The following is a 22,609-nucleotide window of genomic DNA, read 5'->3' as shown; positions in this document are numbered from 1 at the left end:
AGCAGTTGTGATGATACAGTATATCCGGTTTTACTAACACAAGTTGCAAAATTGGGTCTGGATGTTAAAGGGTACCTCAGCTTTCATGGTAAAAGACATAGCATATAAAAAAAAAAAAATATTGCAACACAAGTCATATTCTTTCTTAACAAAAGTGGATTTACACTTTAGTGGCAGTTCACACCAGTGCGTGGTGTGAGATCGCATGTGATTCGCACTGCACTGAGTTGCAAATCACATGCAATGTCCGTGAGATGCGATTTCAGCTAATTCAGCCATACAGATATGGTTTGGATGAATTCACATTGCATTTGGACCAAACACACACAGGACCCTTTTTTTGGTCCGCACCAGAATCGGATCACATGGATGTTCACACCCACGCAATCCGATTCATGTCCGAACTGTCAGTTTGCTGGGCGATATGTGAGTTGAAATGGGGGTGTCATTAACAATGTATTGACACTCCCCGCAGTTTGCATATGGCAGTGTGAACTGCATTGCGAGTCAGGTGCGATGCGGGAACCCACAGTGTATTTTCAGGGTTCCCGCATCGCACAAGTGTGAATCGGCACTTAAAGGAGTTGTAATCCCTCCTGTTATTTCACCTTAATGCATCCTATGCATTAAGGTGAAATAACATCTGACAGTTACCGGCCCCCCAGCCCCCCCATTTTGATTACCTGAGCCCTGGAAAGTCTCGTGTCGACAACGCGCTGCATCTTTGCCTGGGGTTCTTTATTGGATAGATTGATAGCAGCGCAGCCATTGGCTCCCGCTGCTGTCAATCAAATCCAATGAGGCGGGCGCTGGGGGGGGCAGGGCCGGGTCCTGCATTCGGCAGCTATGGACGCTGAATGCTGGACATGGGAGCACGCCCTGATAGGTAAACCCCTTGGGAGAGCACTTCCCAGAGGGGGTTATCTGATGTGGGGAGGAGCCGAGAGAGCCACTAGAGGACCTCAGAAAATGCAGTTCGGGGGCCACACTGTGCAAAGCAAGCTACACAGTGGAGGTAAGTATGACATGTTTGTTGTTTATTTATTTTTTTAAATCAAACCTTTAGTATCACTTTAAGGTTTGTTTTGACATTGGTCAAGAAGAGATTAACTCTAAAACTGCCTTATTGTCCCTCCCTATGACTTTCTCTTTTGTGCACTCCACTGACTACAGACACTTGGATGCTACCATAGATGTTCCATTAACATTGCCACTAATGGAAGTAAATGAATGACAATTGTATCTTCAAGAAGAATGTGACTGTAATAAATGATGATGATGATCTGTACATACAGGAGGAAGAATGTAACTCTTATTAATACTTTGTGTGTCTACAGGGAAGGATAATGTGATCATAGTAATGGATGATGTGGAGGACAGCAGTGATCAGAAGAAGATCCGGATATTGGAAAGTCATCCTGACATAAAAGATTTGTACCACAATCTCTTTTTATTTAGTCCTCAGGAAAAGTCATCGGAGTATAAAACCTTATTATCATCTCTGATGAACATCAATAAACCTCCGCAACCACAGGCTGAGAAAGCCGGACCTGTAGAAGGTAACATTTCAGTCTTATATGACTTTAGTTTAATGGATGATATACCGTATATACTCGAGTATAAGTCGAGTTTTTCAGCACATTTTTTTTGCTGAAAGTGCCCCCCTCGACTTATACTCGAGTCAAGCACTTTTCTGCAGCAAAAAAATGTATTTTCCAAACCGATTTTGGGGCCCCGTATCTCAGGACCACTTGGTGCTAGGAACCCCAAATTTTTTGTGTAAACCCAGTGGAACTGGTACCATAACATATCCAAAGATGGAGTTCCTAGAACCAAGTGGCCCCAAGATACGGGGCCCCAAACCCGGTTTGGAAAATGTCATTCTCTGCTACAGAAAAGTGCTTGACATTTTCTGAACTGATATTTGGGGCCCTGTATCTGGGGGCCACTTGGTGCTAGAAACCCCAGCTTTGGATATTTTATGGTGCTAGTTCCCCTGGGTTTGCACACCAAATTTGGGGTTCTTAGAACTAAGTGGCCCCAAGATACGGGGCCCCAAATTTGGTCAACTGTGTCTATCTGCAGCAATGTCATTTTGGGACCCTTTGGGTTCAGAGACCCCAAATTTTGGCTGCAGCTAGGGGGCATCTAGGAACCATAACTACTGAGTTTGAAGTTCAGGGGACCTATGGCTGCAAATGGGCACAGTGAGGCTGCAAATGCACACAGTGAGGCTGCAAATGGGCATTGTTGACCCTCTTTTCCACTTACAGTAGCTGTGCATTTCTCACCCTCGTCTTATACTCGGGTCAATGAGTTTTTCCCATTTTTTGTGGTAAATTAGGGCATCGACTTATACTCGGAATGACTTATACTCGAGTATATACGGTATTCATTTTATTTGGTTGTTTATACAGTTTCTCAAAGTAGAAATTCTAGTATGTTTTACATGTTCACTAGAAAGAAGTGCACAAGTGGCGCTCACGTGACCAGCCGCTTCTCTCCTCCTCCCCATCTCTCCTCCTCCCCTCCTCCCCTCCTCCCCTCCCGAATGACGTCAGCAAGGAATTCTCCGGCCCTCCCGCTGCAGCTGTCAGATGGAGAGAGGGGAGAGGCGGCCGGTCACGTGAGCGCTGAGAGGAGCTCTGAAATCAGGTATAAATAGCATTTTTATTCTATAAATCTTGTACACAGGGGCACAGAGGATTAGAAACCAGAGAGGATTGTATACAGTGGGCAGAGTGGCATAACAACCACTTTAACCACTTCAGCCCCGGAAGATTTGCCCCCTTAATGACCAGGCCATTTTTTTGCGATTCGGCACTGCATCGCTTTTAGCTGACAATTGCGTGGTCGTGCGATGCTGCACACAAACAAAACTGACGTACTTTTTTTCCATAAATAAAGCTTTCTTTCGGTGGTATTTGATCACCTCTGCAGTTTTTATTTTTTGCGCTATAAACAAAAAAAGAGCAACAATTTTGAAAAGAAAACAATATTTTTTACTTTTTGCTGTAAAAATTTCCCCAGCTTTTTTTTTTTTTCAAAAACAAATTTCTTCCTCAGTTTAGGCCAATATATATTCTTTTACATATTTTTGGTAAAAAAATCGCAATAAGCGTATATTGATTGGTTCACGCAAAAGTTATAGCGTCTACGAACTATGGGATAGATTAATGGCATTTTTTTAAATGTATTTTTACTAGTAATGGCGGTGATCTGCAATTTTTATCAGGACTGCGACATTGCGGTGGGCAGATCGGACACTTTTGACACATTTTTGGGACCATTGTCATTTATACAGTGGTCAGAGCTATAAAAATGCACTGATTACTGAGTAAATGTCACTGGCAGGGAAGGGGTTAACACTAGGGGGTGATCAAGGGGTTAAATTTGTGTTCCCTCACTGTGTGTTTCTAACTGTGGGGGGATGGTACTGACTGGTGAAGGAGACATATTGCAATTCCTAATTACTAGGAACAGACAATCTGTTTCTCCTCCCCTGTCATAACGGGGATTTGTGTGTTTACACACACAAATCCCCATTTTGCCTCTCGTGCCCGCGATCGCAGGTTGGCCGGCAAAAATCGCGCTCACTACTACGTGCATGCCTGCTATGGCTCTCCTAAAGGAGCCAAGGTACAGCTACGGCGATTAGGGGAGCCAACCTGCCACTGTAAATGTACGTGAGCTGGTCGGGAAGTGGTTAATAAAAGTTCTATAAAATATTACCTATGTAGCACTGACCCCTAAGGAGCTGCTGATAATTGATTGGGCCTGCACTCTGCCTCTCAACCCCAGAAAATGGCTTGATCCCCTTGGCACAACTGTATGGTATGGTTAGTGTAAGACCCAATGGTAAGGAGAAACACAGCAATAACACACTGTACTGTATTATTACCATCACCTTGGTACTCGTCACTCTACCAGCTGTAATAATAGATAGTCTCATACAAATTGTAAATTAACCACATAAACAGTTTACTGAAAGAAACTTGTTTAACACATTAGACACAGGGGTAGTTCCAATATAAAGAATGAAAGTAATAACAATCAAGGTGTACGTGAGACCAAAACTCAATGGTCACCTGAGGAGTATATACAGACAGGCAAAGAGTGGGACTTATGTTCAATATGATAAAGCCTCGATACTGAGCACCTTCCCACTCCAATCTCAGAGCACACACCAAATTTACAGCAAAATATTAATCACAATGCAGCAGTGAATTACAATACATTTGTCCATATCATGTACTCAAGAGCTCCCCCTAGATTGCAATACACTGTTCACTCTGCAAACCCGAAGTTGTGATGTTGTATAGAAAATGACAAAGTCTCTTGTCTTCTTCCTCTTCAGCTAGCTTAATTATTTTAGACTGCAGTATTTGTAAATCCAGGTAACAAACAAGTAGGTAGCAAATTATAATATAAAAATTGTGCTGGTAACTGAGGGCTTGCACATAGAAGACACTTGTAGAACTTCTTCTTCAATAATGGTTGCAACTCAATATTAACTTTGCAGTATAGGGAAAACAACCCTGAAGTTCCACTGTACACAGTCTATGTCTAAATGAAATCACTCCTGTGGGACTACAGATCCCAGCAACAGTCTGGAACTAGTTTAAACAGCAACAGTGCACTATAGCTAACCAATGCTCACAAGCAGAAACGGCTGCATTGGGCAAAAAAATACATGAAGACAAATTTTCAAACAGTCCTGTTCACTGATGAGTGCCGTGCAACCCTGGATGGTCCAGATGGATGGAGTAGTGGATGGTTGGTGGACGGCCACCCTGTTCCAACAAGGCTGCGACATCAGCAAGGCGGTGGTGGAGTCATGTTTTGGGCTGGAATCATGGGAAGAGAGCTGGTCGGCCCCTTTAGGGTCCCAGAAGGTGTAAAGATGACCTCTGCAAAGTATGTGGAGTTCCTGACTGACCACTTCCTTCCCTGGTACAGAGGGAAGAACTATGCTTTCGGTAAGAAAATCATCTTCATGCATGATGACAATGCACCATCTCATGCTGCAAAGAATACCTCTGCATCAATGGCTGCTATGGGGATAAAAGGAGAGAAAGTCTGCAATACTATTGAAGCGCTTACTCCCATAGGAGCCACTGGAAATTTGCACGGGTTCTTCCCCAGTGGAATTTGCCACAGCCAGGCACACAATCTTAGCAACAACTTTTCCTCAATAACCAGTCTAGGGGTGGTTTTATTTTTGGAGAACTTGGATACGGTTCAGGGAATTGAGTGGAATACTCCACAAACAGAAACTATGTGCAGATTGAGGGAAATTAACCCCAATCTAAAAAGCTGAAGCAGAAGTCCTTGCATATAGCAAACTGTGAACTTGGCTTGTAATAGAAGCAGTTAGAAGCTGGCTTTCTTTAGAGCACCAAGAGCAGAGTCCCTTCACATAGATCTAGATAGAATCAGCTCTTCTGTAGCAGAAGCAGTTAAAACACACAAGCTTCTTTCTTTAGAGCAATAAGAGCAGAGTCCCTTCACAAAGAACTAAACAGAATGAGCTCTTCAGGACACCAGCCAATGTCCCCTTTAGAAAACAGCTAACTCTCTATCCCAAGAGGGGTGGCAACAGCCCAAAAGTCTCTACGATCTCCCAGTAGTCTGTACTCACAGAATTAGGGAGGAGCTTGATGTTCGGGTCGAACATAAGTTTGACTCGAACATCGGGTGTTCACCCATTTGGCAAACAGTGAACATTATGGGGCATTCACGGGAAATTCAAGAGCCGCGGAACACCACACCCATAATGCACTGTGAGATCGCAGTGCATTGCTGTATGATGATTGGCCATACAGCAGTGCATTTGGTGGTGTATACTTTCTAATACACTTTAAGCAGTGTACACAGTGTCTAATACAGTGTAGTGTGGTGTTGCAAAAAAAAATACATCATGTCCGGAAGGCCACCAAGGAGAGGCAGATGCTCACAGGCCACTAAAAGAGAGCAAGCAGCCTCTGTGTCTACAGTCAACAGTGGTGGTCATGGACATGGTGCATCCTCTGCAGGTGGTTGTGGGGCATGCTTGTCCTTTTTTGCTGCTGCTGGCCATGTTATTGAGCCACAACATGCTGAAGAGTTAGTGGAGTGGATAAAGAAGCCATCCTCATCCTCCTCATCCTCTGTCACCAAGCCTCAGAGTAGTTTGCCTTTTAATGCAGCTGCCAAATCGGCCTATTCCACTGACTCCTTGTCCACAGTCACTCCTTCCGTAGCCCCACCATCATGCACGGAGGAGTCCCCAGAATTATTCGACCACAGGGTCAGTTATATGCAATGTTGGTTCACAGGTTCAGGAAGGGAGTAACGTGAGCCTAGAGAGAGGGGGTGCCACAGAAGGACAAGGACCTGGCAGTCATGTTCCCCCAGCTGCAGCATACTGCCAAGTTTGCTCAAGTGATGGGGAGGGAGGGGATGATGAGGTTACTGGCTGTACTTGGGTACCTGAGAGAAGAGAGGAGGAAAGTGAGGAGGAGAAGGCACAACTCCAACTAGGCAGGATGTCCTCTAGGGGGCAGCTTAGGGGCAGCCACCCTATTGCATCACACTGCAGAGCTCCGCAGGTGCAGGACGCTGCTGAGTCCCCGCTGACTTTTAAAAGTTCCTTGTTGTGGGCCTTTTTCGAAACGTGTGCAGCAGATCACACCGTTGCTGTTTTGCAACCTATGTCTAAAGTGGATCAAGCGTGGCCAGAATAGCAGCCGCTTGAGCACCACATGCTTGATCAGACATATGACGATCTTCCATGCAGTCCGTTGGCAACAGCACTTGAAATACCCACATCATAGAAAAATGCGGACATCTCCTAGCTCCTTATTTAGGATCTCCAACCCTACTATACTTTCAGTCCTTTCAAAAACCTGCACTGGGAGGAATGAAAATATAGAAATAGGTGTCCCAAGTACTTGCAGCCAATCTGCTAGCAGTACACCACCAATTGATTTTAGCAGGCAAATTTCCCTACCCCAGTTGCTGAACTGTAAAAAGAAATTCGGTCCCAGCCATTCACATGCTCAGCGTCTAATGCTAGCTTGGCCAAATTGCTAGCACTGCAACTGCTGACTTTTCAGCTGGTAGACTCTGCCCCCTTTTGTGAATTTGTGCAATGTGCTGGACCACAGTGGCAGATTCCAAAAGCCATTTCTTTTCTTTTTGCCACGCCAGTGGCTACTGATTAAGGATCCTGTCACCATTTGAGAAGGCCACAAGGATGGTGAGCAACGACAATGCATGCATTAGTGACACTGCCCCTCTAGTCTTCCTGCTGGAGCACACGCTTCATGGAATCATGGACAGGGCACTTGAGGCAGAACAGCAGGAGGAAGAGGAGGGCTTCCTTTCCTCCCAAGGCCCCCTTTATCCAGATAGCATTCCTTCGGGCCCACCAAACACACAGGAAGAAGAGGAGGAGGAGGATTTTGCCAGTATGGATATGGAGGATAACACTCAGCAACAGTCTTCAAGGGATGGTTTTTAGTAACCAGAAACCCAAGGAGTTGTATGTGGCTGATAGGAGGTAGTTACAGATAATGTGATCCGTAGTGACCCAGAGGACTCTGAATTGAATGTCTCTGCAAACTTACGGTGCATGGCCTCCCTGATTCTGCAAAGCCTGTGAAAGGACCCTAGGATTCGTGGTATCAAGGAGGGGGATCATTAGTGTCTGGCAACTCTTCTTGATCCACGTTACAAGGGTAAAGTTACAGAACTCATCCTGCCTTCGCAGAGGGATCTGAGGATGAAACATCTTCAGGAGGCCTTGAAGAAAGGTTTGTTTAATGCATTTCCAGACCCTGGGAGGTAACCATTTATCTGGTGTTGGACAACATGTTGCTGAGGCTTCGTTCAGTCAGAGGAAGAGCGTTGGAGATGGCGGCCGTTTGCCGGATGCCTTTAAACAATTTTTCAGTCCTCAGCGCCAAGGTCTGATCGGTTTAAGAAACCATCGCCAGCGTCTGCATTATATGGTGCAGGAATATCTAGGGGCAGGAGCAGACTTGGAAACCTTTCGAACAGAGCATCCACTGGGTTACTGGGTCTTGAGGATGGACCACTGGCCAGAACTTGCTCAATATTCAATCGAGCTACTGGCCTGTCCTGCATCCAGAATGCTTTCTGAATGCACATCAGTGCTGCTGGAGGATTTATAACAAATCAAAGAGTGCGCCTGTCCACAGACTCCGTTGATAGGCTCACATTCATAAAAATGAATCAGTCTTGGATCAGCAGCTATCAAGGACCTGATGCTGATGTAACTGATTGAATTTGCTATGGATCTGGGATCCCTTGAAGACTGCCTATGCTGACTATCCTATTCCTCCTCAATCTTGATGATGCTAGCTTCCAACAATATTTTTGGTTTAGGGCACCACCACCACCACCCAAGGCCAAATTTTTCTGACACTGTTTAACAGGGGCATGTAATAAAATTGTTGATATAATATTTCACAGCAGGGCCGTTCCTGCACCCAACAAGAGTATCTGTGAGGGGTTACAGTGTTGTGGCACTACCACCACCACCCAAGGCCCAATTTTTCTGCCCCTGTTGAACAGGGGCATGTATTTACAATTTTTGAAATAATAGTTAAGCAGGGCCCGTTCCCTTTGGTGCGGGGTTCCCCTTAATATCCATACCAGACTTGAAGGGCCTGGTATGGATTTTGGGGGGGACATCCACGTCATTTTTTTTTGGTATTTTTGGCACGGGTTCTCCTTAATATTCATATCAGACCCAAAGGGTCTGGTAATGGACTGAGGGGGAACCCATGCTGTTTTTTTTTCAATGACAATGATCTGACAATACATTACAGACACAAGCAGTTTCAAATGACATTTTTTCCTTTAGAAATGTAATTTTGCTATGGTACTGTTATAAACATGGGAAAGATGGGCTACTTTACAGGCAGACTAAGGAAATCCCCCAGACATGATATTTAAAGGGATATTTCATTTTTATTGTTTCACTTTAAGCATTATTAATTACTTCCCGACCGGCGCATGACGATGTACGCCGGCAGAATGGCACGGACAGGCAAATGGGCGTACAGGTACGTCCCTTTAAATTTGCCACCGTGCCATCGCGTGCACGCCGCCTGGACCTCCGTGAGCCGGATCACGGGTCCCGCGGACTCGATCGCCGCGGGGATACCCACGATTGTCTCACGGGGAGGAAGAACGGGGAGATGTTAATGTAAACAAGCATCTCCCCGTTCTGCCTAGTGAGAGTGTCACTGATCTCTGCTCCCTGTGATCGGAGCAGAGATCAGTGACATGTCACACACAGCCACCCCCCCACAGTTAAAAACATGCCCCCAGGACACACTTAACCCCTACAGTGCCACCTAGTGGTTAACCCCTTCACTGCCAGTGTCATTTACACAGGAATCAGTACATTTGTATAGCACTGATTGCTGTATAAAAGACAATGGTTGCAAAAATGTGTCAAAATTGTCCGATGTGTCCGCCATAATGTCATGGTCATGATAAAAATCACTGATGGCTGCCATTACTAGTAAAAAAATGATTAATAAAAATTCCATAAAACTATTCCCTATTTTGTAAACGCTATAACTTTTGCGCAAACCAGTCAATAATCGCTTATTGCGATTTTTTTTTTACCAAGAATATGTAGAAGAATACGTATCGGCCTAAACTGAGGAAAAAAATGTTTTTTTTATACATTTTTGGGGGATATTTATTATAGCAAAATGTAAAAAATAATGCGTTTTCTTCAAAATTGTCGTTCTATTTTTGTTTATAGCGCAAAAAATAAAAACCGCAGGGGTGATCAAATGCCACCAAAAGAAAGCTCTATTTGTGGGGAAAAAAGGACATCAATTTTGTTTGGGTACAACGTCGCGCAACCGCACAATTGTCATTTAAAGCGACGCAGTGCCGAATCGCAAAAAGTGCTCTGGTCAGGAAGGGGGTAAATTCTTCCGGGGCTGAAGTGGTTAAAATCACTGCACCCTGAAAAAGCTGCCATTTTTAAAACTTTTTGTGCATTGATACATGTCCCCCGGGGCAGGACCCGGGTTCCCAAACAATTTTTATGGCAATAACTTGCATATAAGCCTTTAAAATGAGCACTTTTGATTTTTCATGTTCGTGTCCCATAGACTTTAACAGTGTTCGCACAATTATTTTGCCTGTTTGCAAAGTTCTGGTGTGATCCGAACGGGGGGGGGGGGGGGGGGGGGGTTCGACTCATCCCTACACAGAATGTCCAGGGACAGTTGGTTGCCTCCTTCCAACTTCCAAGCAACACCTTTCTCCTGTGATACCAGACTAGATCTTCAGCAGACAGCCCCCTCAGTCAGCTCTCTGTAGCTATAGCATCCAGGCCCTCAGTTCATGCACCTGAGGCCTCACGAACAGCAAGCACATGGCAGCACTGCCCTGGGGCGGCAGCAGCCCTCCAGACTAGACTGATCCTCTCCAGTAAAAGACCCAGAGCTCAGTGTGCTCAGAGAATTTATACAGACTCCCAACATGCCTTCAGGGCCCTGGTCCCTGGGAATGGTCAGGGCTGCATAAATATTCATCCTGTCATCCGCATAGCTCCACACTTAGTTCCCAAAAAATTCTCACAGCTCCCTGGAAAGCAGAGGGAGCTATCAGACTGGCAGCAGCTGAGAGCACTGAATTGACCTAATTAATGGGCTATAAGGATGGGCTGAATACCCCCGGTTCAGTTTGCACCAGAACACATCAAACACAAACATGAAAGATCAAAAGTGCTCATTTTAAAGGTTTACCGGTATATGCAAGTTATTGCCATAAAAAGTGTATGGGGACCCGGATACTGCCCCCCCCCCCCCCCCGGATACTGCCCCAGGGGACATGTATCAATGCAAAAAACAATTTTTAAAGCAGCAGTGATTTTAATGATGCTTAAAGTGAAACAATAAAAATGAAATATTCCTTTAAATATCGTCCCTGTAAAGTGGCACATCTGTTTGATGTCTAGAACATGCTGCAGCAATAATGACAGTTCTAAAGGAAAAAATTCAAACTTGCTCACGGCTGTAATGTATTCATCTGGCAATATAGATTAAAAAATGAAAAAAAAAACGGCGTAGGGTCACCCCCAGTCCATACCAGGTCGGGTCTTGTATGAATTTTAGGAGGAACTCTACGCCAAAATGTAAAAAAAAATTGGCGTGGGGCCCCCCAATCCATATTAGACCCTTATCCAAGCATGCAACCTGGCAGGTCACAATAGGGGGGGACAAGCAAGCACCCCCCCTACTGAACCATACCATGCCACATGCTCTCAACATGGGGAGGGTGCTATGGGGTGCCCCTAAAGCACCTTGTCCCCATGTTGATGGGGACAAGGGCCTCTTCCTGACAGGGAGTTATTGGATTCTGGAAGCCCCCTTTAACAAGGGGGCCCCCCAATCCCACCCCCCTCCTATGTGAATGAGTATCGAGTACATCCTACCCCTACCCATTCACCAAAAAAGTGTCAAAAGTAAAAAACACAAGAGACAGTTTTTGACAATTCCTTTATTAAAATTTTTTTAAGGCGTTCCCCTTAAAATCTATGCCAGACCCAAAGGGCATTGTATGGATTTTGAGGGTACTCCACGCAGTTTTTTTTAAATTTTGCCATGGAGTTCCCCTTAAAATTCATACCAGATGCCATTTTTTTTCTTAGTTCTGTCATAGTGTTCCCCTTAACAACTTCAAAACAGGGCACTTTTACCCCTTCCTGCCCAGACCAATTTTTATCTTTCAATGCGCTCACACTTTGAATGACAATTACTCAGTCATGCAACACTGTACCCAACCAAAATTGTTTTATGCAGGAACGGGCCCTGTTTTTAACCACTAGCCTACCGCCCACCGTCATATGACGCGGGACATAAGCCTCTTGTTCTGGGTGGATGTCATATGACATGAGCCCATTTAAACAGGGCATGGCGCGATCGTGTGCATGCAGCCCTGTACTGTCGGTGGCGGCGTGTCACCGAGACACCGCTCGTCACCGACAGGGGTGAACAGCCACTGGGCATGGCTGTTTACCACTGATCAGCCGTGACTTCGTCATGGCCGATCACGAATGGTAACTCCCCGCATTGCACGGCACATGCGCGCGATCGTGAGCGTGCTGCACGTGCACGTCGGTGGCAGTGTGTTCCCGGGAACACTGCTAATCACCGACAATAGTACACAGCCATTGGCCAGGGCTGTGTACCACGTGATCAGCTGTGATCCATTTACAGCCGATCACTAAATGTAAACAAAGAGCTGTCACTAGCTGTTACTAGCTCTTCTCTCCTCACACAACGTTTCCAGTGTGAGGAGAGAAGAGTCAGGAGCAGTGAGTTACAGATCTATGTTTAGTAGTGTCTGCACCAACACCACACCTGTCCCATCGCCCCCCCCCCCCCAATTGTCATCTGTCACCCAACAGTCACCCCATAAAAGTGCACCTGTCACATAAGAGACTGTCATCAGTGACCATCAGCAGTGCAACCGTCACCCACCAGTGACCGTGCCCTGTCACCCGTCACCCATCAGTGACCGTGCCCTGTCACCCATCAGTGACCATCAGCGGTGCACCCGTCACCCATTAGTGACCGTGGCCTGTCAACCATCTCCCATCAGTGACCGTCGCCTGTCAGTGACCGTCACCTGTCAACCATCTGTGACATCACCTGTCACCGTCCGTGACCTGTCACCCATCAGTGACCATCGCCTGTCACCCATCAGTGACCGTGCCCTGTCACCCGTCACCCATCAGTGACCATGCCCTGTCACCCATCAGTGACTGTACGCTGTCACCCATCAGTGACCATCAGTGGTGCACCTGTCACCCATCAGTGACCGTCGCCTGTCAACCATCTGTGACCATTACCCGTCACTGTCCGTGGGCTGTCACCCATCAGTGACCATCGCCCATCACACCATCATCACCTCTCAGTGAACGTCACCTGCCACTTATCGCACCGCCCATCAGTGACCGTCTCCTGCCACCCATCTGTCACCCATCGCACAGCTACCCCGCCACACAGCCATGTCCAAAAGAGTATATACTAGTGAGGAGGCGTTCCAGATCCTCTCCATGACTGATGAGAGCACCGGAGAGTTCTCATCAGATTCCAATTATGATTCCGAATTAAATTCGGCATTTGAACCGATCGAGAGTAGTAATGATTCGGATGAAGAATGCGTCTCTCCTAAAAGGGCACAACACTCTGGAAACCAGGATGCCGCCAGCAACCAGGATTATATTTCCAGGCCCAGTACCAGCTCTGTCGCCAGAAATAGGCCCCAGGAAGAAAGGCCCAGTACCAGCGCTGCCGCCAGCAATAGGCCCCAGGAACAAAGACCCAGTAAGAGTGCTGCCGCCAGCGATAGGCCCTGCGCACAAATGCCCGGGCCCAGTACCAGTGCTGCCACATCACACCTGAGTACCAGCACAGGAAATTCAACTCTCCCAACTACTGGAGTGTCACGTCCCCCAAGAGCCAGGGCCACTACATACATGCCAGATGGTCTTTCCAAACCAACATGGCTGCCTTCCAACTCGGGATCACCAATTATTCCCCCTTTCACAGCACAGCCAGGTGTGCAGGCCAACACCCAAAATTTCACAGAGATCAATTGTTTTCACCTGTTTTTGCCCGACACTTTGCTGCAATTGATTGTGGACCAGACAAATTTGTATGCCCAGCAGTATATTGCCAGCAACCCCCAATCATCTTATGCCCGTCCGTTTGAGTGGAGAGATTTGAATTTGGAGGAGTTCAAATTGTTTTTGGGCCTCACCCTAAACATGGGGCTTACAAAAAAAAATGAAGGACATACCTATTGGTCCACCAACCCCATCCACCATATGCTCATGTATTCTGCCACAATGCCCAGGTCACGATATGAGAGGATTATGAGATTCTTTCATTTTAACGACAACACCCAGTGCCCTCCCCGCAATCATCCAAATTCCGATAAGTTATACAAGATTCGCCCACTAATAAATTTATTTTCCCAACGATTTGCAGAACTCTATGTCCCAGAGAAGCATATATGTGTGGATGAGTCCCTGGTACCATTTTCAGGCCGGCTAGGAATAAAACAATATATTCCTAGCAAAAAGGCCAAATACGGAGTACAATTTTACAAGCTCTGTGAGAGAGCCACGGGATATCTGTATGCGTTACGCATATATGAAGGAAGAGATTCCCAGCTCCAGCCCTCTGAGTGCCCGGCCTACATGGGCACAACTGGAAAAATCGTATGGGACCTGGCTTACCCACTTCTGAAAAAAAGGATATCATATATACCTGGACAACTTTTATACCAGCCTGCCCCTTTTCAGACACCTATATATCGAAAAAACCCTGGCCTGCGGAACCTCAATTAAAAATAGGAAGGGCTTCCCACAATCCATAGTGAACAAAAAGCTGCAAAGGGGGGAAAGAGCAACACTGAGATACAATGAAGTGCTGGCCTTGAGGTGGAAGGATAACAGGAACGTGCACATGATGTCCACCATTCACGATGACACTACAGTTGTAGTTCAGCGAAGACGAGGTCCCATTGAAAAACCGACATGTGTCCAAGACTATAATCTCTACATGGGGGGGGTGGATTTCAATGACCAAATGATTCAGCCCTATTTGTCAATAAGGAGGTCCAGATTCTGGTACAAGAAGGTAGCAATTTATCTAATCCATTTGGCCGTTTACAATTCCTACATAGTCTATACAAAATCCACAGAAAGCCCCACCCCCTTCCTAAAATTCATAGAAGTAGTAGTCACGTCCCTCATCTATCAACAAAGACCCCCCCAGAAGACCTTCGCTCTGATGCTGTTAGCCGACTTCATGAACGCCACTTCCCGTACAACATTCCACCATCGGAAGCAGGCCGAAGATGGCAAAAAAGATGTTGTCTGTGCAGCAGAAGAGGTTTTCGAAAAGATACCAGCTTCCATTGTCCCCAGTGTCCCTCCCAACCTGGCCTTTGCATTGGTGAATGCTTCGAACTGTATCATACATCCCTAAATTATTAGCCCATATTTTCCCCATTTTCGCTGATCATTTTCCATGCTTCCCCAAATAACCATGCCACTGCCTTCCACGTGAACTGACCCTGGCTTGCTTTTTGACTATGTCTCTGCCTACCGTTTGGACTGCTTCCACATGAACTGACCCTGGCCTGTTTTGACTATGCCTCTGCCCACCGTTTGGACTGCTTGCACGTGAACTGACCCTGGCCTGTTTTGTGACTATGCTTCTGCCTACCGCTTGGACTGCTTGCACGTGAACTGACCCTGGCCTGTTTTATGGACTATGCTTTTGCCTACTGCTTGGACTGATCTGTTGCCCTGCTACTATAGTACACAGGGGTCTTACATATGTGAGGGGCTCCAGAATAGTTTTTCCGGATGGAGAAAACTATTTTTTTTGTTTTCTCCGGGTTTTGTAATTTCCGGATTAGGGTCTGGAGCCAAGAGGCTTCATAGAAATTTGGAAGGGTCAAAGCCTCTACCCCTGTGCCCCTGTGCACAGGTCTTACCCGATTGCGGCTTTGCTGCTGAGTTACTGCCATCATGCCTTTGCCTGCCGCATGAACGGACCACACCTCTGCCTGCTACCTGGACTATGCAAATAATTAGCTGTAGCAAGAGGCAGTATGTTTATGAAGGGCTGGGGAGCGGTACAATAATGAGTGTCTGCGGGTAACAGTGTACCAGGACCAATATTATTGCTGTGCTGGCTGTCTCTGCTTGGACAATTTCTATGGACAAATGCTTTGGCTGTGCTGAAAATATTCTTGTGCTGACTATAGACAATATTCCTGCCTGCTGCCTGGATAATTACTATTGCTGTCGCTAAGCACATCCCTGACTGCTGCCTGGACCAATGCTCTCTTCTGTGGACACTACTAAAAGCACAGGTAATACTTTTTTTTTACCCTTTCCACAATAGAATTTATTTTGGATTGTAATTCTTGGTATGTACATGCTATGTGTTAGAAATATGAAGGGCCTTCAAAAATGATAGGTTGCCAGGAAATTATCTATGTAATGTATGCTCCTAGAACGCCTGATGGTGCTACTTGGATGTTGGGCCTCTGTATGTGGCCAAGCTGTGTAAAAGTCTCACACATGTGGTATCCCCATACTCAGGAGGAGAAGTAGAATCCATTTTGGGGTGTCATTTTCGCTATGTGTTAGAAATATTTTATAAATGGACAACTTTGTGTAAAAAAAATGCTTTTTTATTTTTTTTCCACATGTTCCAAAAACTTCTGGAAAAAAAATAACCATTCAAAAGACTCATTATGCCTCATAGATTATACATTGGGGTGTTTGCTTTCCAAAATGGGGTCATTTTGTGGGCAATTCCTTTGTCCTGGTGCTCCAGGGCCTTCAAAAGTGTAATAGGTGGTTGAGAAATGAGATGTGCAATTTATGCATGTAGATCGCCTGATGGTGCTACTTTAATGTTGGGCCTTTGTATGTGGCCAGGCTGTGTAAAAGTCCCACACATGTGGTATCGCCATACTCAGGAGGAGTAGCAGAATGTATTTTGGGGTGTCATTTTTGCTATGTATTAGCTATGTGCTGGAAATATCTTATAAATGGACAACTTTGTGTAAAAAAAATGCGTTTTCATTTTTTTTCCACATTTTCCAAAAACATCTGGAAAAAATAACCGTTCAAAAGACTCATCATGCCTCATAGATTATACATTGGGGTGTTTGCTTTCCAAAATGGGGTCATTTTGTGGGCAATTCCTTTGTCCTGGTGCTCCAGGGCCTTCAAAAGTGTAATAGGTGGTTGAGAAATGAGATGTGCAATTTATGCTCGTAGATCGCCTGATGGTGCTACTTCAATGTTGGGCCTTTGTATGTGGCCAGGCTGTCTAAAAGTCCCCCACATTTGGTATCCCCATACTCAGGAGGAGTAGCAGAATGTATTTTGGGGTGTAATTTGTTGTATGCGAATGCTCTGTGAGAGAAATAACCAGTTAATATGACAATTTTGAAAAAAAAATCTTCCTTTTGCAAAGAATTGTGGGAAAAATTACAACTTAAAAAAACTCACCATGCTACTTACTTATTACCTTGGAATGTCTACTTTCTAAAAAGGGGTCATTTGGGGGGTATTTGTACTTTTCTGACTTGTTAGTACCTCAAGAAATAAGATTCACCTGATGTACTGAAGGCCTGATCAGATGTTTTCAATTTTCAGTGATTGGCACCATAGTTTGTAGACTCTATAACTTTCACAAAGACCAAATAATATACACTAATTTGGGTTATTTTTACCAAAGATATATAGCAGTATAAATTTTGGCCACAATTTATGAAGAAAAATTATTAATTTGCTAAATTTTATGACAAAAACTAAGAAAAAGGCAATTTTTCCCAAAATTTACGGTCTTTTTTTATTTATAGCACAAAAAATAAAAAACCCATTAGCGATTAAATACCACCAAAAGAAATCTCTATTTGTGTGAAAAAAAGGACACAAATTTAATTTGGGTACAGTGTTGCATGACTGAGTAATTGTCATTCAAAGTGTGAGAGCACCGAAAGCTGAAAATTGGTCTGGGCAGGAAGGGGGTTTAAGTGCCCTGTATTGAGGTGGTTAAATATAATTTCCAAAATTGTAATTACATGCCCCTGTTAAAAAGGGCCAGAAACATTGAGCCGTGGGTGATGGTGGTGCCAGAACACCGTAACCCCTCAGAGTTACTCTTGTTGGGCACAGGGACGGGCCCTGCTGTTAAACATAATTCTTTTTAAATTGTAATTAGATGCTCCTGTTAAACAGGGGCAGAAAAATTGGGCCTTGGGTGGTGGTGCCCTAAACCAAAAATATTGTTGGAAGCTAGCATCATCATGATTGAGGAGGAATAGGATAGGCAGCATAGGCAGTCTTCAAGGGATCCCAGATACATAGCAAATTCAGTTATATCAGCATCAGGTGCTTGATAGCTGCTGAAACAGGACTGATTCATTTTTATAAATGTGAGCCTGTCAACAGAGTCTGTGGACAGGCGCACTCTTTGATCTATTACAAACCTTCCAGCAGCACTAAATGTGCATTCAGAAAGCAGGCTGGATGCAGGACAGTCCAGTATCTCGATTACATATTGAGCAAGTACTGGCCAGTGGTCCAACCTCAAGACCCAGTAACCCAACTGTGTTGGAAAGGTCTCCAAGTCTGCTCTTACCCATAGATATTCCTTCAACCTATATTGCAGACACTGGAGATGAATTATAAAATTCCTAAAGCGCTGAAGTGGACTAAAAAGATTTGTGTGGAAATAATAAAATAGTGAATAGTACAATAGTGAAAAAATCCAATAGTGAAGAATAAATAAATAAAAAGTAATACAGCTGCAGTCAATAAGTGACACCCCACAGTTAATTAAGATAAATAAATAAATAAAATGATGCGCTTGTATTATCTATTAATTCATGTGCTACCTCTTGTGCCTATTTATTGCTACTAAATTAAGTGAAACATTGTGTCAAACATTTGTTAAATAGTAACTTGTGTTTAGATAAACCAAAGCAACTCCATTGCATAGACACATATAGAGATATGTTCAGGAGACAATGTGTTCCGAGCCTATTTCTATTTCACACACCCAGAAGCTATCAGCCAGTGAGTAATAATAAAGATTTCCAATATAATTATAACATCAAAGTCAAAACATAATTGTTAATCCACCTAAATAAGTTAGAACAATACCTCCTCCTCTGATAAGCTCAGGTTCAATGAGATTGTTAGCGGTGGAGCGGCTTGTCTATGGTAGCCACTGGCATAAAAGAGAAATTTTCTCAGCTCCTTCTCCTCCTGTTAACACTCCCAGACACTTTCAGCCAGTGAGTGATAATCAGAATTCCCAATAGATAAAGCTTATAGTTAAAGGATCAGAGTCACAGCATAATTGTCAATCCACCAAAATATGTTAGAACAATACCTCCTCCTCTGATATGCCCAGGTTCAGTAAGACTGTCAGCTGTGGAGCGGCTTGTCTGTAGTTAGCCGCCGGCATAGAGTAGGTTGCTCAGCTAATTCTCCTCCTATCTTAAGCCCAGGCTCAGTGAGACTCAGTCAGCGGTGGATCAGCTTGTCTGTGATCATCCGCCGGCATAAAGGAATAGTTTGCTCACCTTCTACATTTCTTCCCCCATATACAGGATAAGATTAAAAAGAGAAAAGAAAACACCGTTGTGCAAATATCAGCAAAATTTTAGAAACCATAAGAAGCCACTTAATTCCACTCCCTATGATATAGATCACATTTTAACAGGATAATGGTCAGTCACATCCAGCTCTGTGTTGCTCTGTGCTGCTGCTCACACACTACCAGGCAGATAGCACTCCAACCAGAGTGCCACAGGCTAATTCTCCCCACACGTATCATCACTGACATGTGACGTGATGTTATAATTATATTGGAAATCTTTATTATTACTCACTGGCTGATAGCTTCTGGGTGTGTAAAATAGAAATAGGCTCGGAACACATTGTCTCCTGAACATATCTCTATATGTGTCTATGCAATGGAGTTGCTTTGGTTTATCTAAACACAAGTTACTATTTAACAAATGTTTGACACAATGTTTCACCTAATTTAGTAGCAATAAATAGGCACAAGAGGTAGCACATGAATTAATAGATAATACAAGCGCATCATTTTATTTATTTAGACACTGGAGATGGTTGCTGGAACCTATCAGACCTTGGTGCTGAGGACTAAAAAATTGTTTAAAGGCATTGGTCAGCCGGCCACCTTCTCCACTGCTCTTCCTTTGACCAAACAAAGCCTCAGAAACACATTGTCCAGCACCAGGAAATGGTAACCTCCCAGGATCTGCAAATGCGTTACACAAACTTTTCTTCATGGCCTCCTGAAGATGTTTCATCTTCTGCTCCCTCTGCGAAGGCAGGATGAGTTCTGCAACCTAACCCTTGTAACGTGGATCAAGAAGGGTTGCCAGCCACTAATGATCCCTCTCTTTATTACCACAGATCCTAGGGTCCTTTCGCAGGCTTTTTAGAGGCCATGCAATTTAAATTTGCAGAGGCATTCGATTCTAAGTCCTCTGGGTCACTAAGGATCACATTATAAATAACTACCTCCTCCCAGCCACGTACAACTCCTTGTGTTTCTGGTGACTGAAAACCATCCCTTGAAGACTGCTGTGTGTTATCCTCAACTTCCACAATCCTCCTCCTCCTGTCCTTCCTGTGTGTCTGGTAAGCCTGCAGGAAAGCTATCTGGATAAAGGGACCCTTGAGAGGAAAGGAAGTCCTCATCTTCCTCCCACTGTTCTGCCTCAAGTGCCCTGTCCATGATTCAATGAAGCGTGTGCTCCAGCAGGAAGACTAGAGAGACAGTGTCACTGATGCATGCATTGTTGCTGCTCACTGTCCTTGTGGTCTCCTCAAATGGTGACAAGACAGTGCATGCATCCTTGATCAGTAGTCACTGTCGTGGCGAAAAGAAGCCAAGCTCCCCTGACCCTGTCCTGGTGCCATACTCGCACAGGTACTCATTGATGGCCCTTTGTTGTGTGTGCATGCGCTGCAGCATTGCCAACATTGAGTTCTACCTGGTGGGAATGTCACAAATGAGGCAGTTGATGGGCAGGTTGCATTCCCTTTGAGTGTCAGCCAGCCAAGCACTGGCATTGTATGACCGGTGGAAATGACCACAGACTTTTCTGGCCTGCCTCAAGAGATCTTGTAAGCCTGGGTACCTGGTCAAGAAACGCTGCACCACCAAATTCAGGACGTGTGCCAAACATGGAACATGGGTCAAGTGTCCCTGTCGGATTGTGGAGAGAAGGTTGGTGCCATTGTCACATACAACCATTCCTGGCTGAAGCTGGCGTGGCGTCAACCGCCTCTGAGACTGGCCCTGCAGAGCTGACAGAATCTCTGCCCCAGTGTGGCTCCTGTCTCCTATGTAGATCAACTCAAGCACCGCATGACATTGTTTTGCATGACTGCTTGCGTAGCCCCTTGAGCATTTAGAGAGCACTTCGGGTTCAGAGGACAATTCTGCAGAAGAGGCCATAGAGGAAGAAGAAGAGGAGGGAGGGGAGCATACAGATGTTGTGGTAGAATCACCACTAGCTTTTTGGAGGCGTGGTGGTGGAACAAGCTCCAACACTGAACCCTGTCCTGCATCCTTCCCAGCTGCCAGCAGAGTTATCCAGTGTGTTGTGAAGGAAAGGTAACGTCCCTGCCCATGCCTTCTGGATCATGCGACAGCAGTAATATGAACCTTACTGCTGACTGCCCTGTCCAATGAGACCAAAACATTGCCTTCCACATGGAAGTAGATAGCCGGAATGGTCTTACGTGAAAAAAATTGCGTTTTGGAACCTGCCACTGTGGCACAGCACATTCCACAAATTCACGAAAGGGGGCTGAGTCTACCAGCTGAAAAGGCAGCAGTTGCAGTGCTAGCAATTTGGCCAAGCTAGCATTTAGACACTGAGCATGTGGGTGGCTGGGACCAGATTTATTTTTTTACAATTCAGCATCTAGGGTAGGGAAATTTGCCTGCTAAAATCAACTTGTGGTGTACTGCTAGCAGATTGGCTGCAAGTACTTGTGACACCTATTGCTATACCTTCATTCCTCCCACTGCAGGTTTTTGAGAGGACTGGAGGTATAGTAGGGTTTGAGATCTCAGATGGGGAGCAAGGAGAAGTCTGCCTTTTTCTATGATATGGGTCTTTCAGGTGCTGCTGCCAATGGACTGCGTGGCAGGTCGACATATGTCTAGTCAAGCATGTGGTGCACAAGTGGCTGCTGTTCTGGCCATGCTTGATCCGCTTCAGACATAGGTTGCAAACAACAACACTGCTGCACACGTGTCGAAAAGGGTCCACACCAAGGAACTTTTAAAAGTCAGCGGCAAATCAGCAGCGCACTGCACCTGCGGAGCTCCGCAGGGTGGTTGCCCTTAAGCTGACCCCTGGAGGACATCCTGCCTCATTGGAGTTGTTCCTCCTCCTCCCCCTCACTTTCCGCCTCTCTTCTCTCAGGCACCCAAGTATGGTCAGTGACCTCATCATCCCCTCCCTCCTCGTCACTGGAGCAAACTTGGCATACTGCAGCTTGGGGAACATGACTTCCCGTTTCTTGTCCTTCTGTGGCACCCCCTCTCTCTAGACTCACGTCACTCTCTTCCTCCGCCTGGGAATCAACATCGGAGCCTTCAAATTGCTGGGCATCCTCCGGCAGCATGTAACCGACACAGTGGTCGAATAATTCTAGGGACTCCTGCGTGAATGATGGTGGGGCTACAGAAGGAGTAACTGTGGACAAGGAGCCGGTGGAATATGCCGCTTTGGCAGTTGTGTTGGAAGGCAAACTACTATGAGACTATGAGAAAGAGGATGGCTTTGTTATCCACTCCACCAACTCTTCTGCATGTTGGGGCTCAATAACACGGCCAACAGCAGAAAAAAGGACATGCATGCCCAATGGCCACCTGCAGAGGATGCACCATGTCCACGACCACCTCTGTTCACTGTAGACCCAGAGGTTACTTGTCCTCTTTTAGTGGCCTGTGGGCGTCTGCCTCTC

At 45.4% G+C, this 22,609-nt stretch overlaps 2 protein-coding genes across 2 annotated transcripts in view; both read left to right on the top strand.

The window, feature by feature from the left end:
- The window catches only part of LOC141147918 (uncharacterized), a 496,131-nt gene that overhangs the window by 202,686 nt on the left and 270,836 nt on the right, over positions 1-22,609 (top strand). The window lies entirely within an intron of this gene.
- Positions 1-22,609, top strand: part of LOC141147350 (uncharacterized) — a 56,634-nt gene that overhangs the window by 12,088 nt on the left and 21,937 nt on the right. Inside the window, exon 3 of the mRNA XM_073634590.1 lies at positions 1,338-1,559. Coding sequence (XP_073490691.1) covers positions 1,338-1,559 — 222 coding nt within the window. The remainder of the gene's footprint in view (positions 1-1,337; positions 1,560-22,609) is intronic.

Source organism: Aquarana catesbeiana, linkage group LG06 (assembly GCF_042186555.1).
Source record: "Aquarana catesbeiana isolate 2022-GZ linkage group LG06, ASM4218655v1, whole genome shotgun sequence".
NCBI lineage: Eukaryota > Metazoa > Chordata > Amphibia > Anura > Ranidae > Aquarana > Aquarana catesbeiana.
Note: the sequence above shows the minus strand (reverse complement) of the source record. Positions and strands in the feature narration are given on the sequence as shown.